This window comes from Mirounga leonina, unplaced genomic scaffold (assembly GCF_011800145.1).
Source record: "Mirounga leonina isolate KUSES-001 unplaced genomic scaffold, KU_Mleo_1.0 Mir_91, whole genome shotgun sequence".
In the NCBI taxonomy this organism is placed as follows: domain Eukaryota; kingdom Metazoa; phylum Chordata; class Mammalia; order Carnivora; family Phocidae; genus Mirounga; species Mirounga leonina.
In genome coordinates, this window is record NW_023270839.1 from 48667420 (window position 1) to 48681133 (window position 13714).

Here is a 13714-nt window from a genome sequence, read left to right on the forward strand (position 1 = left end):
GGGCCCAAGAGTTAAGAGATGCAGGCTCGTGTCAGGCCTTCCCTGGGTAGACTCGGGGGACCTCAGGCAAAGCCACTCCTCAGTCTCGGTTTGTCACAGTTACACCGGGCATGCGTTCACGAGTGTGGGCCTGTCACTGCTTCGGTGTGCCGCAGCCTCAGGGCTGCACAGGCCGGCCAGGCGGGGGGCCGGGGGAGTGGCCCAAGGGCACAGCGACTCACGCTGAATGGCTGCTGCGTGCTGGGCACCGGGCTCAGTGCCTCCCTTGAGTTACCTCATTGTCCGCAACTGCCCGGAAGGTGAGAATGATTGCCAACGTGTCCCAGTGGACCGGGGCTCAGAGGCACGGCGTCAGCTGTGCCAGGTCGTGCCGCTCTTCAGTGCATCCCACTGAGGCTGAGGGCTGTCCGGGCACCGAGCTGTGCCCTTCCCAGGCGGGCAGGCCGGGCAGCCCGGGGACAGCTGTCCTGCTGTGGAGTGAATGCACGCGTGCTGGGAATGGAGGGGAGCAGGGAGGTGGGCGGCGAGTGGCTGCGTGCCTTCAAGGTAGCAGGCAGAAGGGCAGAAGGCTGGGCCCACAGAAAGCACCAAGCAAATATTTGTCGACTGATAATTTTCTGTGGGGCCTCAGGCTGGAGTGTGGGAGCAGGACCTGGCCATGGAAGAGTGGGCTGGGCAGATGAAGGCAGGGTAGGGGTCAGGGGCAAGACTCAGGTGTCTGGGAAGGAACTGGGTCGGGAGCCTCCTTACCCGAGGGGCCCCCATGGGGGTGAGAGTGAGGGTTGGTAGGGAATGCTAGGACTGGGTTCTTGTGAGTGCCGAGGCTGAGCTGGAGAGGGTGGGGGCGGTGCTCTGGCCCTGGGGCTTCCGTGGGGGGTAGGATAGGCAGGCGGAGGGGAATGGGGTGTGTGCCCGCGCCTGGCACCCGGAGTGTGTGCGTCCACCCGTGGGGTTGCTGAGTGCCCGTCAGTGTGTGCACCTGCGCTCGTGTGAGGGTCCCCTGCTGGCACTCTGCCTGTAGTCATTTGGCCACACATGCTTTCCCCTGTGCTCCCCAGCCTGGAAGAGGCAACACCTCTCACCCTGAAGCTCAGGCCCAGACACGCAGGCAGGCTTAGCTCCTCTCTTTCTTGCACACTCCACATCCACCCATGAGCAAAGCCTTGTTAGCTCCTCAGAAGAGATCCCAGATCTGACCCGTGTCACCATCTCACTGCCTGTCCCAAGCCACCACCTGCGTAGACAATTGCAGTAGCTTCCAAGCTGTTCTGCTTTCTCGACTACTTCCTGATGGTCCAGCTCGAGTCAGAGTGATCTCTTAAGAAGTCGGGGTGATCTCTTAAGACCGTACTCTAGGGGCGCCGGGTGGCTCAGTCGGTTAAGTGGTTAAGTGTCTGCCTTCGACTTAGGTCAGGATCTCAGAGTCCTGGGATCCAGCCCCACGTGCGGCTCCCTGCTCAGCGGGGAGCCTGCTTCTCCCTCTGCCCTTCCCCCCAACTCATGCATGTACGCACACATTCTCTCTCTCAAATAAATAAATAGAATCTTAAAAAAAAAAAATCCAATCATATCTGACCCTGCTTTCAACCTCTAGGGCTTCCTGCCATTCTGACTCCAGCTTCCAAGCTGCTACCACAGCCCACAAGGCTCCTTTCTGATGGCGCCTTGGACCCCTGTCCTTTGGTCACAGAATTCTAGACCCACTGTACTCTTGGCTATTCCTCACATAAGCCCAGCATGCTTGTACCCCAGGGCCTTTGCATTTGCTGGCCCCCTCTGTTTGGAATGTTCTTCCTCTCAGATGTTTGTGTGGTTTGAACCTCAGTTAATTCAAGTCGTTGCTTAAAATGTTACCTCTTTGGAGAAGCCTTTTCTGATCATCTAAAGAGTCTTCCTAGTCCTAGTCCTCTGTCCCCTTGCCCTGCCTTACTGTTCTTCATTTTATTTATCAACAGCCAACTATATACATGTATGTCTCAAACATATACAAAAAAGAGAAACCAATATAATAGATCCCCATGTGCCCATATGTCAGCTTCAGCCATGATCACCCTGGGCCAAGATTTTACTCCCCCACATCCCTTGCTTCCAGCGAACTCCAGACATTACACATTCTCATCTGCAAATAAATACTTCTTTGCAAAAGTTAGACTTTAAATATATCTGTTTGTTAGAAGGCAGCCTTGGGGGGAGCTGGGTTCGTCTTGCTCACTGCCATAGCCCCAGTGCCTAGCGCAGTGCCCCGCTCACGGCAGGCAACTTGGGTTGTCTGCAGGGCTGTGCCTCAGATCTCTGGGGAGGGTAGGTGTGTGGCTTGTGGTTTGCACAGGTCGGCTGCTGTCAGGGAGTGCATCTGCACACGCCTGTGTGCGCTGCCATGTGGGGCAGCCCTGTGAACATGTGTGTGCGTACGTGGGCGTGCGTTCCTGCAGCAGCTGGTGGCTGAAAGCGGGCTTCCTCCTGACATCATCTCCCACATCCCCCAGAATCCAGGGACTTGCTCTGGGGAGTATCCCCCCCTTTCTCAGCAAGGCATGGCATGTGAAAGGGTGGGAAGGATGTACGCACCAGTCCCTGCTCGTTCCTCTGGAGGGCTGGGTCTGAGGCCAGGGTGGCCCGGAGAGCCACTCCTTGTCCTTCTCTGACTAGTAGGAGGCTGTGCCATCCCAGGTGGCCGAGCAGACAGCCTCCTCCCTCCCTGGGCTGGGGTGGCATCAGCTGGGTGGGGGTGGCTAGCTATGTAGGAGGGGTGGTGGTATTCCAACCTGGCTGACTCCTAAGGCTCCCAGGGTGACCCCTGGGAAGTTGGGCAGCCGAGGTCACTCAAACTGGGTTCTGGCCCAGGGGCCCAGCAGTCCCCTGCTCCCCACCCCAGTTCTGCATCTTAAAGGGTCAGCCCTGGCAGGAGGGCAGTGGGAAAGAACAAGCTTCCAGCCCGGCACCAGCTTGACTCTGGGGGGCTACTCCCTATCAGACTGGGAGTTCCACAGGAGCTTCTCTAAGCCTGATCCCCAGAGCCCCTGTCTGCTCCGGGGCCGGTCTTCTCGGCCATTTGGTTCCACATCATCTGGCCCCTGTCCTTGTGTTCCGCTTTAAGCTTGGCACTCTGTCCCTCAGGCATAGCCCAGTCTCCCCTCTCCGGGAAGCCCCTGTGTTCTGGCCTTCCCTGGGCCCACCCTCTCCCCCACCCTGCCCTCCTCCACCGGCCAGGCAGGTTCAGGTGCAACTCCTCCCTCTTGGGTCCCTGGGGTCAAGCCTCCTCCGAGGTCTTCTGGATCAATGGGGTGGGATGGAGGAAGGGAGGTCAGCATGGCTGCCAGCTTCTAGGCAGAACTTGACCCCTTCTGCACACCTCACTCTCCCTGCCTTGATGTCCCTCTTTTCCAAATGGGGAATTTCCAAATGCTCCAGGACTGAGCATTTGTTTAGCACTTACTCTGCGCCAGGCACTGTGATGGCTGTAATAAATTATAGTAGTAACAATAATGTCAATTTGACCATTTGTTAAACTTCTACAATATGCCAGACCCATATGCTAGGCGATTCAGTAATAACCACCATCATAACAGCACTGATAATAATAGTCAACATTTATTGAGCATTTTCTATGTGCCTGGTGCTGTTCTAAGAGCTTTGCCACAACACTTGGAAAAGCAGCCTTGGTCAGTTGCACTGCTTCGAGAGGTTCTAATTCAGGCAGGGGGTGGGGCCTCTGGCTAATCACGTACCGTTCCTGGCAGTAGGAACTGGGAACTGGGCAGAAATGAAGACAGGAGGCAGGGCCGTAGGCAGAAAGCAAGCTCTCCCAGGCCTGGGTCGGTACTTGCTAGGGTCACACATCCCATCCACAGGTGGGTGGACTTGTACAAGTTCACTGGGCAGGCACAGTCACCATCGCTGCCCTCCCTCCTTTAGTTCATGGCTTCTATCCCCAGACTGAGCTTCTCAGGCAGCTCATGGGGCAGAGGGGCTGAATTCCCAGGGCCTGGAACCTTCTTGGGTCCACCAGTCACGCCCCAGTTGCCTAGCTCAGGAGCGACGCCCACAGGGCAACCTTTTAGCAGGGCTGACTCAGGAGGAGCCCTTCCGCCCTGACTCACAGCCTTCCAGGAGTGCTCAGGCTCCGCCAGCCTCACCCACCTGCCTGCTTGCTCAACCAACAGCCCTTTAGAAAAGGCTCCACCTTCCCCAACAAGACCCAGCAGGGTTCTCCCTGCTGCTCTCTGGTGCTTGGAGGTCTCTGCTCTGGCCAGCATGTCCAGCATCCCTGGCTCACTCACACTTGCCCTGAGGCATCTCTAGGTGCTGGGAATCCCACTGCTGAAAGATGCATCTTTGGCATCTGGAAGGGTTTTGAGCCTCCAGGAGGTAGGCTGGGACTCTGAGACCTGAACTGAATGCAGGGTCTTCTGGGTCAGGTAAAGGTGGGGGCACCCTTGGCTGGTCTCTGAAGGTTGGGATCAGGTGAGCCCTACAGTGGTTAGAACAGCAGGCACAGTGGCCAGTGGCTCCTGGAGCTCTGAGGAGGACGTGTAGCGGCAGGGGAAGGCAAGTGTAAGGCGGTTCTGGGTTGTCTCCTCCTCCTGTCCCATTTAATCAGTTTGAGTCCATCGGTGGTAGGCTCCCACATATGATTTGGTCAAAGTGTTCTGCCCATGTGCTTCTGAGCAGCTAGACCCCAGGTATCTGGTAGGAGGGAGCCGCTGGTGCGTATGGAGGAAGAGAGAAGTGAGTGCTCAAGGGTCTGGCAGGGACAGATTAAACCTGCTCCTTAGAAACTTAGGACCTGGGGCCAGGTCTGCCTGGGCTCTGGGAGGGGTCTGGGGGCCAGAGCAGTGGTTGGGAGCCCTGCTAGCACTCCTAGAGATGAGGGAAGCCAGGGGAACCAGATGGGAAGTCAGGATATGGGGTCTGGGTGGGATCATGGTTAGAGACCTTTTGGACAGTGGGAAAGGAGGGGCTATATGCTGGCAGTAGATGTTTACCGAGCATCAGCTATGTACCTAGCCCCGGGCCCGGCTGGACATTGCCCCCCGTGGGCACACAGCCTTGACCTATGTTTACTGCAAGGACAGGGGGCTGGGGGCCTCAGCAGCCTGGGCGGGGGAGGGCAGTTGGGGGTCCCAAAGGCATGCACAGCACCAAGACAGCATGCTGGCTGGGGGGCCAAGCATTTGTTCTGGGGTCCAGAAGGGACAGGTAGTGGTCCAGTCTCCCTTTGCAGGACAGGACAGAGTGCTATGGGAGGCCCATGCCCTCCTTCTTGACCGGGCCCACGCAGTGGCCTGACAGGTAGCTTCTTTGTCCTTCCTCTGCTGCCTGTTGATGCTCTACTGTGGGGGAGACCCAATGCACTGACTGGGGGGCCTTGGCCAGACCCCTCCTTCTGTCCCTCCCTCTGCAGGTGGAACCCGGACAGGTGGGGAGAGAGGGACTAGCTGGACTGCAGAAGGCAGGGTGGTAGGGGGCTGCTGCACTTTCCAGGGAACCTGTCTTTGGGAGGTGAGGTGGAAGTGGGCTTCTTCTGCAGACCCTCCCCAATGGATCAGGCCTGGCTACCAGCCTCGTCCTCCTGTGCTTCCCTTTTGTCCTCAGTGGAGGCCCCTGAGCAGGAATCCCCACAACAGAACCCTGTCCGCCCAAATCTGCAGGGGACATAGGGACTTCAGAAGAGTGTGGGGAAGAAGGGTGGACAGCTTGAGTTGAAAGACAAAACTCTGGAACTGGATCATGGGGTCTGACTTCTTTCTAGCTCTGTCATTGACTTACTATGATCTTGGCCTGGTCCCTGCCTCTCTCAGCTCTGTTTCTCCATTTGGAGGTGAAGGACCTAAGTCAAAGTGTCTTAAACTTTAGTATTTGTTAAAATGCAGAGTCTGTTTCAGCTGATCTGGGGTGAGGCCTTAGAGTCCTCTTTTTTTTTTTTTTTCTTTTTTGAAGATTTTATTTTTAAGTAATCTCTCCACTCAACGTGGGGCTCGAACTCACAACCCTGAGATCAAGAGTCGCACGCTCGCTCTTCTGACTGAGCCAGCCAGGCGTTCCAGGAGTTCTTATTTCTAACAAGCTCCCACATGCTTCTGGTGCTCCTGGTCCATGGACCGCACTTTGAGCAACAAAGACTTAGTCCGTGCAGCTTGGGCCTTCAGGACCCAGGGTCACTTGAGCCCTCTGTGACCTCACAAGGCATCCAAAGGAAGCCTTGGATTAGCTCTAGGCTTTGGGGTAACAGAGCTGCCAGTGCTCAGGTTGAGGGGCATGGGAACTCCTTGAGCCCCCAGCTGAGGCTATGTTTGGGTAGAAAAGTCCCTTCTTGGCCATAGGATGATTTGACCAAGGGTTACTTTTGTCTTCGGGGGGTCTTAGGACATCTGCATTGTGAAGGAACACGGCACAACAACCCACCAGTTATTCTGGCGGCCCTCTGAGGAGGTGGCATTTTTTTTTTTTTAAGAGAGCACGTGCATGATGGGAGGGGCAAAGAGGCAGAGGGAGAGAGTATTTTAAGCAGGCTCCACACCCAGCACAGGGCTCAGTCTCACCACCCTGAGATCATGACCCAAGCCAAAATCAAGAGTTGGACGCTTAACCGGCTGAGCTCCCCGGGGCGCCCTGAGGAGCTGGTATCCTTATTGAGGACAGCAGCTATCATAAGTACTGTACCTCATGACACCGAGAAGGGCAATGAGACCACGAGGTAGCTGGGCATGCTCAGCTTTAGCAGCCGCATGGCTGTCCCTTCCGTGGAAAGATCCCACACTCTCTCAGGAAAGAGGGAAGCAGGCAGAGCCAGCTGCCTTCCCACGATGGGCTTCCCTCAGCAGCCTGTTGACACGCCTTGGGTTAGGGCACACGTCATGGTGTGGTAGTTACTCAGTGGCATGTCTGGGACTCTTCGGAAGGGCTGGGTGGACTCCTATGGGCATCTCCCACAGCATTTTTGGCACAAAATGCCCTTGCCAATGCCCCACTAATCCTAGTGGTTTAGTGACAGGGATGGTGTTAACTCCAAGGGAACCTTGGGTAGGAGAGGGGCTGTGACAGGCGGGGATACTCACCACTATACTAACGAGGAAGGAGAGGGGCTGTGGAGAGAGGCCTCCAGCAGGTCTGGTTCCCATCCTGGCTCCAATCCTTTGCCAGGGCTTCCTCACCTGTTCTGGCAAGGAATGGGAGACCTAACCGGAGCATTCTGGGAGCTGCTGAAGTACCTCCATTCCTTTAAGATCCTGAATCTTCGGGGCCCAGAAGAAGATGCCAGCATCCCTGGCAGTTCCCACCCCCATCGGGAGAGGTGGAGTTGAGGGGGTGCAGATCCATGCCTCGTGTTTCCTCTTGGGGGATGATGGTTCCAGCTCTGTGGGGTCCACAGCTGCCATAGCAGCTCCACTTGAAGGGCCAGCTCCTAGCATGAGGAGAGGGGCTTAAGGGAGCCCCTTCTTTAGCATCTAAGAGGCTAAAGCATTTTGGGTGGTGGGCAGGACTTCCAAGCTGGGGACCCCAAGAACTGGGCCCTCTGGCCATCCCCCTGTTCTCCACACCCCCGCCTGCTGTGGTTCCACTTCCTGGCTCTGCTGATGTCAGTTTGGGTCTCTGGATGGTCAGGGAGTCCTAGCCCTTGGCTCCACATGGCCAGCTCTGAGGACTGTAGGGGGCCCGCAGGTGAGGAGTACTTAGCTCCGAAGCTTGTGCGTGCACCTGTATCTCTGTGTGGGTGGATGTATTACATAGGCAGGTGTGTGCTGTGTGTCTGAAGGTCTAAAGGTACACAGCTGTGTGCGTAAGTGCAGTGTGTGTGTGTGTGCGTGCGTGTGTGTGTGAAGAAGAGGGTCAGAGTGCTCCCAGATATTCCTAAACTCTTGTGCACAGGTTCGCTTCTATCTCAGTGCCTGGGAGGAGCTAGCTTCTTAAGTAAGGGGATAGTGAGTTATTTTGCAAAGTGGATAGCAATCCCCTTAAGCCTTGGGTGCCTATCTGAAATCTGCAAGGGATTTACATAAATCGAGGCCCCACATTTAGAGTGGGTTCCAAGTTTGGCGTTCCAGTGGAAGACCCTCTCCCAGGTCCTCATGGTGCTGTGTGCACAATGCCCTGGGTACTAGCCCACTGTCCAGCATGGGCTGAAAGGAGCTGGAGCAGTGTCAGCCTGTGCCAGCTCCCTAGGGGGGTGGGGGGTGGGCAGGGCAGGCTGGGCTGAGTGAACCGAGAGGGTGTCGTCAGTCTTGGGGGCGGGGGGAGGGAAATAGGAGATGAGGCCAGATCCTGCCTGGCGGGTCTGTCACCCTTGTCTCAGCTTACACTCCCAGGGAAACTGGTCGCCCTGGGTGGAGACTGGCGCCAGATATTAGGGCCCTGAGGATCCGGCCCCGAGCTCCAGGAAGAGGCAGGGCAGAGCGCATGGGATGTGGTGTGGAGACACCCTTGGCAGGGCCCCTTGTATGAGGCTGGCCCGAGGGGTGCCAGAGAGACTAGGCTGTAGCAGGAAGCCAGGCCAGGATTTTGAGCTTCTGGTGTAGAGGGATCTCTGTGGGGGTCCTCATCTATGGGCCCTGGAGACGGGCCTTGGGTGCAGGCTCTTCAGTGTGGCAAAAAGAGCTGGCTGGGCCTTGGGGTCTGGTCTATTCTAATGCTGCCTGGCTGTGTGTGACTGGACAGCACCCTCTCTCTTCTCAGCCGGCCCTTGGTCCCCTGGGGGCCCTTTCAGCAGTGATATGCCAGGATTCCAGGTGACCTGCCCCAGTCTTGTGAGTGGAGGAGGATCTGGGGGATGCCGGGATGGGAAGGGGCTGCTGAGAGGCGTCCTGGCAGGTACTCTAGGGACAGCACAGTGGGGAGGAGGGAGTTTCCTCTCTTGCCCTAGTTCCTGGGTCAGATGTTACCGATATGGAGACACAGGGAAGAGGTGATTCTGCTCCCCAGACACCGGTCAGCTGTCAAGTGCTGGCTGGGGCTCTCCACCCCCAATCTAGCTGTGCTCGGGCCCCGGGCTCTGACACCCCAGAGCTTGCACACCTCCCACGCTGCGTTTCCTCTGAGGACTTCAGCTTACTGCCAGGCAGGGTCACCTGGGACCCAGAATCTGTCCTCATTGCCCATAACCCTCAAAAGGGAGAGGGGCAGAAGGTGGTGACTCCTTAGTAGCTCATAGAGGGTCTTCTGGAGACCCTGTATCTCAAATCCCTCTCTAACCAGAGGACAGCCTTTCGGGACAGCTGGCTTTTCAGAATCCTTGCTGCTTACCCTGCCTTCGAGGAGGAGCACCCTTCCTTGGTCTTCTTGTTGGGGGGTGGAGACCAATAGAAATCTTCCTTGTGAAAATCTCCAGGGAGTCAAGGGAAGGCACCAGTGGTGGTCCCCTCGTCTCCCCCGAAGCACCAGGTCCCAGCCTTGGGATCCCTACGTTCCCGTCTCCTGACCTTTGCCACTCCAACCGCTTGAGAGGTAGGTGCAGAGGGATGAGGCTGTGGAGGCCAAAACTCAGGCTAAGAAATCTATGGCTGGGACACTGAATACATCTCCTGATTTCATTGTTTCTTTGAGCTCCTTGGAGGGGGCCTAGCCTATCTCTACTAAACTAAAGGGCTTTGGTCCCATCCCACAAAGACTGGCCCACCTGCCTACACAGGTAGGGACAGAGGAGATTTGAAAGGCCCCTGGAGGTGGTAATTTAGGGCTCATGTGGCCTTGTCCAGCGTGCAGGCTGGGGCCTGGTGGGACAGCCTGCCCCTGGGGAGTGCAGGCCGGTGTGGACAAGGGCCCAGTGCATGGTCAGACAAATAACACACAGCTGTCCAGAACCTCCACAGCACCATTTATCCAGGCCCCATGGAGTTGAGTGCCCCCAGCTGCTCACCCCCCAGTCCTTGGGCGAGCACAGACATTGCAGCGGCCCCCGGCCTGAGGCCCTGCCCCCTCCACAGCCCAGCCTGGTCCGGGCCCACAGACTCATACTGCCTACCTAGCCCTCAGCCTGTCAAGGTGGGGCTCTGGGTATGAAGTGGCCTCAGACTTTCCTCCATCCCACACTCTCAGGGGCTCCATCAGTCTGGGCTAGCTCGACACTGTGTTAAATAGCTTCCTCGCAATCCCCCTTAAATAAACCCATCCCCAGAGCAACCCACCCCATCTCGCACCCTGAATATGTTATTCTACTGGCTTATGTCTCCTAGAGAGTGGAGGGGCTCCCTCCTCCTGCCCTCTACTCCAGGGAATACCATCTCCCTAAAAAACCAGGGGAAAAAGTTTTCCCATCAACTCTGGGACAGAGACAAAGGGAGGCCTGTCTTGGAGTGGAAAAGCCAGGAATCCCCGTCTATCTCCCCGACCCTCTCCTCTCCTTGCCCTTTTAGCAGCATGGGTCAGCTGTGACTTACCCAAGATCACAGACCCAGGATCCAGAATCCTGACGTATCTAGGAGGTCACTCTGGTTTTGACAGCCCAAACTAGCTCCAGGGCAGGGGGACTGACTCCAAGCATGCCTCTGACCTTGGCCCGCCCCCTTGCATTTCTCCAGGCATGGAGAAAGCTGGGGGGAGTCCAGCTCTTGACTCTGTTTGGTCCCGGACCCCTGGGACTTCCTCCCAGCACTCTCCACTGCACATGTCCCCAGGTATCTCTGGCTCTCGGGATACTCAGCGCCAGGGCATGGGAGCAATGGGGCCGGGGCCCGAGCAAGCCTGTCCCCGGCCTGATCAGCATCTGGGCCCGGGCCAGGCCTCACACCCAGTACTGGCCGTTCTTGAGAGCAGGGTGGGGTGTCCGGCCGAACTGCAGCAGCTCGGGGTCGGGCTGGCCCCCTGCTGGGGGCCCCTGGCTGGGCACTGCTGTAAGCGGGATGGCTTGGCCCGGCTCTACCTTGCGGAAGGTCTCGGTGTCGCCAGCTAGGCCATTGCGGGGCTTGGCAGTCAGGACCTGGACGTCGTGCTTGCCCGTCTTGTTGCGTTTGCGGAGGTAGAAGAGCAGGGGCAGAATGAGTGCCAGGAGCAGGAGGACCAGGCACACGGGAATGATGACACTGAACATATTGGCCTCCAGGAAGCCCAGGAAGCCCCCACTGGCCACGGTGGGCATGGGGCTGGAGGTGAATGGGCCTGGCTCCCCCGTGGGGGTGCTGCTCTCTGGCTTCCTTGCTTCTGTCTGAGCAGGCTCGGGGAGACTGAGCAGGGCCACGCTGTAGGGTCGGGCTGCATTGTAAGGCTCAGTGTCAAAGTCCAGCGAGGCCACGGCGGGGGGGACACCCTGCGCCCAGAGCTCCAGAGTGAGACTGTCGCGCGTGGGGCCAGGGAACCGACCTTCCGGCCTGCCTACCTCCAGCCCCAGCCTTCCATCCTCAAGGTCCCGCTGGGTGAATTGCTCCACAAGCTGGCTGTCCCTGGGCTCCGTCCTGGCCCGGGGCACGCGGACCACGTAGCCATGCCGGGGTCCTGCCAGGAGCCGGAAACGGGGCAGACTACCCGTGCGGTTGGCCAGCTCGCCAGCATCTAGGACAGTGGAGTCCAGGCGCAGGGTGGCCCCCTGGGGCCACGGCCCACCCGCTCCCATGCGCAGCAGAGCCCTGACGGTGACGTTCACTGTGGCTGACGCGTTGGCACCTCGGGCCAGCGCCAGGATGCTGAAGTGGTCGCGAGAGGAGGAGAAGTTGGTGAAGGCGAAGACCACCTCCCCCTGGTCTACCTGGAGCTGGCTGAAGGTGGCGGCGGGCTGCCCGGCCACAAGGAGCTGCCCGAACCGGGGCCCCTGGGAGAGGTGGTAGGCAGCATCCGGCTCGTCCCGGTCTGACACTACCCGCAGCTGCTGCCGGCTCAGTGAGGAGCGCCCCAGGGCCTGTGGCACCTCTAGGGGCGCACGCAGCTGCACCTCGATGGCCGACGGCAAGACATCCACGGCCAGGGACACGAGCACGGGAGGGCTGGCCCCGTCGGATGCGCTCAGCTGCAAGATGCCGGCCACGCTGCTCCCGTTGGCCACGAAGGCCAGCCGCCCAGCGTCCACGTCAGCCTGTGTGAAGCGGGTCACGGGCCCTGGGCCGGCCCCCGCCAGACTCAGGAAGCCGTTGAGGGGGGCGCGCTGCACCTCGTACTCTATCTCCCCGGGCGCTGAGTCCGGGTCCACCACGCTGAGCTGGGCCCGCGAGACGGACGCGCGGGAGCCCCGGGTGAGCTGGAGCGGCACGGACGCCTGTGGCCGAGGTGGCTGCTCGTTCACGTCCCGCACGGTGATGGCGAAGGCCTCTGAGGTTTGGGGTCCCGCCACGGAGGCCCCCGCCGGCCCCTGGAGGTGGGCACGGAATCGGAAGCCATCCTGCTGGGTGCCCCCGCCGCCGTGGGCGTAGGCCAGCTGCCCTGCAGCCAGCTCGGACTGCAGGAAGTGGGGCCGGCCGGCGTGGAGGGGCTCCTCAGACACCAACAGCTGGCCCCGGGTGGGGAACTGTGTGATTTGGAAGAGTACGTCATGCTCTGGGCGCTGGGGTGACAGAACGCTGGCCAGGAGGTTGGAGGCATCGAGGGCGGCCGTGGTGATCTCAGCCCTCTGGCCTTCGGGGACCCAGAGACCTGGGGGTGGGACGGAGGCTATGAAGGTCCTGTCCACTGAAGAAAGGCCTCAGAGCCTCAGACCAGGACCTCCACGGCAAGGTTGTGCCTTTTCCCTCAGACCAGGTACCCCAGGGTGGGGTTCAGGGTCCCCTGGAGGATGAGGATCATGTCTTCTCTCTGACCTCAAAGTGTCCCCACCTTCTCACCCTCCCTTAACTTCCCAGGTCCTGGGGACTGACATGGGAGCTGTTGACCCCGGTCTTGTGTCCCCTCCTCTCTGGACCCGCCCAGGGTCCCCCCAACTGTGCCAGCCCATCATGCGGTTCACCTTGGTTCCTCCAGAGGCGGCTGGGACGCCGGGGACAGGCAGCCTCAAAAGACACAGCCACAACAAGGGTGGTGGCCACATCGGGGGCAGGGGGTGACGACAGCTGGAGCTGCAGGGTATCGTGGACCTCCCAGAAGGGCTCAGGAGGCATCGCGTGCTCATATAGAACATTCCCAGCATACACCTGTGGGGGCACCCCATTTTGGGATGAGAGGCAGTTTGAGCCCGTGGTGCCCAGGAGCCCCTTCCAGGCTCCTTGACGAGCCCTCCGTGCCCAGCCTCACTCTCGGCTCTCCTGGCTCTCCCTGGCCCATGTCTGTAACCCGTGCTCTCCCTCACCAGTGGGTCACATGGGCAGTCATGTGGCAGTGAGGGGACTGGCCCTGGAGCCCGATGCCTTATCTGGGCTCTGCCACCTCAGGCAAATCACCTCACCTCTCTGAGCCCCCAGGGAAAGCAGTATTCTATCGCTTCTGTTGACAGCTGGTCCTTCCACTTCTGCCCTGGGTCCCTGCCCCTCTTCCCCACTGAAGACACCAGTTTACCATCTTCCTTCTTTCTCCTATGGCAACAATTTCCCCCCAAAAGGGAACATTCCCATCATTACTCAACCATGTTATTCTCTCTTCCACTTCCATTTTTTTTCTTTTAAAGTTGTACTTATTTATTTTTTGAGAGAGAGAGCAAGAGCCTGTGCGCATGCAGGGGAGAGGGGCAGAGAGAGAAACTCCAGCAAGCTCTGCGCTGAGCACAGAGCCCAACGCAGGGCTCGATCCCATGACCCTGAGATCACAACCCTGAGATCACGACCCTGAGATCGTGACCTGAGCCGAAACTGACTCAGATGCTTAA

General features: G+C 58.6%; 2 protein-coding genes across 3 annotated transcripts in view; one reads left to right on the forward strand and one right to left on the reverse strand.

Annotated features, from left to right (window-relative positions):
- The window catches only part of SNX33 (sorting nexin 33), a 64909-nt gene that overhangs the window by 16580 nt on the left and 34615 nt on the right, over window positions 1-13714 (forward strand). The gene's annotated exons all lie outside the window — the stretch shown is intronic.
- The window catches only part of CSPG4 (chondroitin sulfate proteoglycan 4), a 35576-nt gene continuing 31661 nt past the window's right edge, over window positions 9800-13714 (reverse strand). The window contains exons 9-10 of the mRNA XM_034994263.1: window positions 12863-13046; window positions 9800-12552 (exon numbers count right to left, since the gene is read on the reverse strand). Of these exons, the coding sequence (XP_034850154.1) occupies window positions 10718-12552; window positions 12863-13046 (2019 nt within the window). The 3' untranslated portion in view covers window positions 9800-10717. The remainder of the gene's footprint in view (window positions 12553-12862; window positions 13047-13714) is intronic.